The sequence below is a fragment of the Cyprinodon variegatus genome, unplaced genomic scaffold (genome assembly GCF_000732505.1).
Source record: "Cyprinodon variegatus isolate N-32 unplaced genomic scaffold, C_variegatus-1.0 Scaffold1556, whole genome shotgun sequence".
Lineage (NCBI taxonomy): Eukaryota > Metazoa > Chordata > Actinopteri > Cyprinodontiformes > Cyprinodontidae > Cyprinodon > Cyprinodon variegatus.
The window spans coordinates 100,627-102,092 of NW_015152009.1; the positions used below are offsets into that span (position 1 = coordinate 100,627).

The 1,466-nt window shown below is 44.8% G+C and overlaps 1 protein-coding gene across 1 annotated transcript; it reads right to left on the reverse strand.

Annotated features, from left to right (window-relative positions):
- Positions 1 to 425: 425 nt before the first annotated feature.
- On the reverse strand, positions 426 to 1,460 carry LOC107103898. The gene has a single exon (XM_015403748.1). The coding sequence runs from the start codon at positions 1,413 to 1,415 to the stop codon at positions 582 to 584; it is 834 nt and encodes a 277-aa protein (XP_015259234.1). The 5' UTR covers positions 1,416 to 1,460; the 3' UTR covers positions 426 to 581.
- Positions 1,461 to 1,466: the final 6 nt, after the last annotated feature.

The following is a 1,466-nucleotide window of genomic DNA, read 5'->3' on the forward strand; positions in this document are numbered from 1 at the left end:
CTCCAGTAATGATGTCCTAAGGAAGTGTGTCCTGGCCTCGCTAAGCACTGTGGCCTTCAGCAGTAACTCAGCTATACAGGTAGCTAAACACTTTCCCATTCGTCCACCAAGAAGCACTGCATTAGGTTCTTTAGCAGGGTTTAATGAGAATCGTGTAAAACTGTAATACACAAAGATACAGAAAATGAATGCCAGCTAAGCTAACAGTGGGCTAATACAAGTAAAAATGTCTATCTTCACATAAAACATGTCAACAGGTTATGAATTATGATTAATATGACAGGCAAATTAGAACAGTACTTACAGACGATGCCGTTTTGCACTTAGATTAAAGAAAACACAACAAAAACTGCTTCTTTCAGAGCAGATGGATGAACAGGCTTTCTTCCTTTCTGGTAAACAAGTTGTAGTAATTGTAGTAATAAAAGTGACCACAAGATGGCGTTTGTGAACTAGCAATACACACAATTATAACATTTGCCACTAGGTGGCCTCAGTAAATGAACTAAACATTGAATAACATTAAGTTAAACAAGTTCCATTACACTCCCCGCCTGGCGTCTTTAAGAGATGCCACTAAATCAAATGTCCACATTACTAGGCGTCACTAGAAGAATCAGTTCCGAGATTGGTCGGCTGAATGTCTTTACATCCTGATGTCTTGCAACTTTTACATCCACTTTTCGCACAAGCCCGTCCCTGCTGGGGTATGTCTTCTCAACAAGTCCCATGGGCCACTCGTTGCGCTTTGCAGTGGAGTCCTTCAGGAGGACAACATCTCCTTCCTTGAGATTTGTTTTCTTTACAAGCCACTTTTGACGACCTTGAAGGGTGCAGAGATATTCTTTCCGCCATCTTGTCCAAAAGTTGTTGGCTAGTATTTGAACTCTCTTCCATTGGCTCTTGAAGACGTCCTTCTTGGTCAGGTTGTTTGGAGCTGTAGGGGGAGCTCCTGTTTTCTGAGTAAGAAGCATAGCTGGAGTTAAGACCAGTGGAGCTTCAGGGTCTGTCGAAATCGGCACAAGGGGTCTGGCATTAACAATAGCTGTGACCTCTGCCATGAAGGTCACCAAGACTTCGTGGGTGAGCTGAGGTCGCTTCACATCTAGGAGTAGAGCATCTAGAATGCGGCGAGAAACCCCAATCATTCTTTCCCAAGTCCCACCCATGTGGGACGCATGGGGCGGGTTGAACTCCCAGGTGCACCTCTGTTCTGTCAGATAGTCTTTGATTGTGTTATTGGCATCCTGTGGTGATAGTTTCAGCTCATTACAGGCGCCAATAAAGTTGGTCCCTCTGTCGGACCTGAGTTGCTTGGCTGGTCCACGGAGTGAAAAGAATCTCCGGAGAGCATTGATGAAGCTTGAGGCAGTCATTGTTTCCACAACCTCAATGTGGATGGCCCTGGTAGACATGCATGTGAACAACACTGCCCACCTCTTGTTGTTCACTTGACCTCCTCTTGT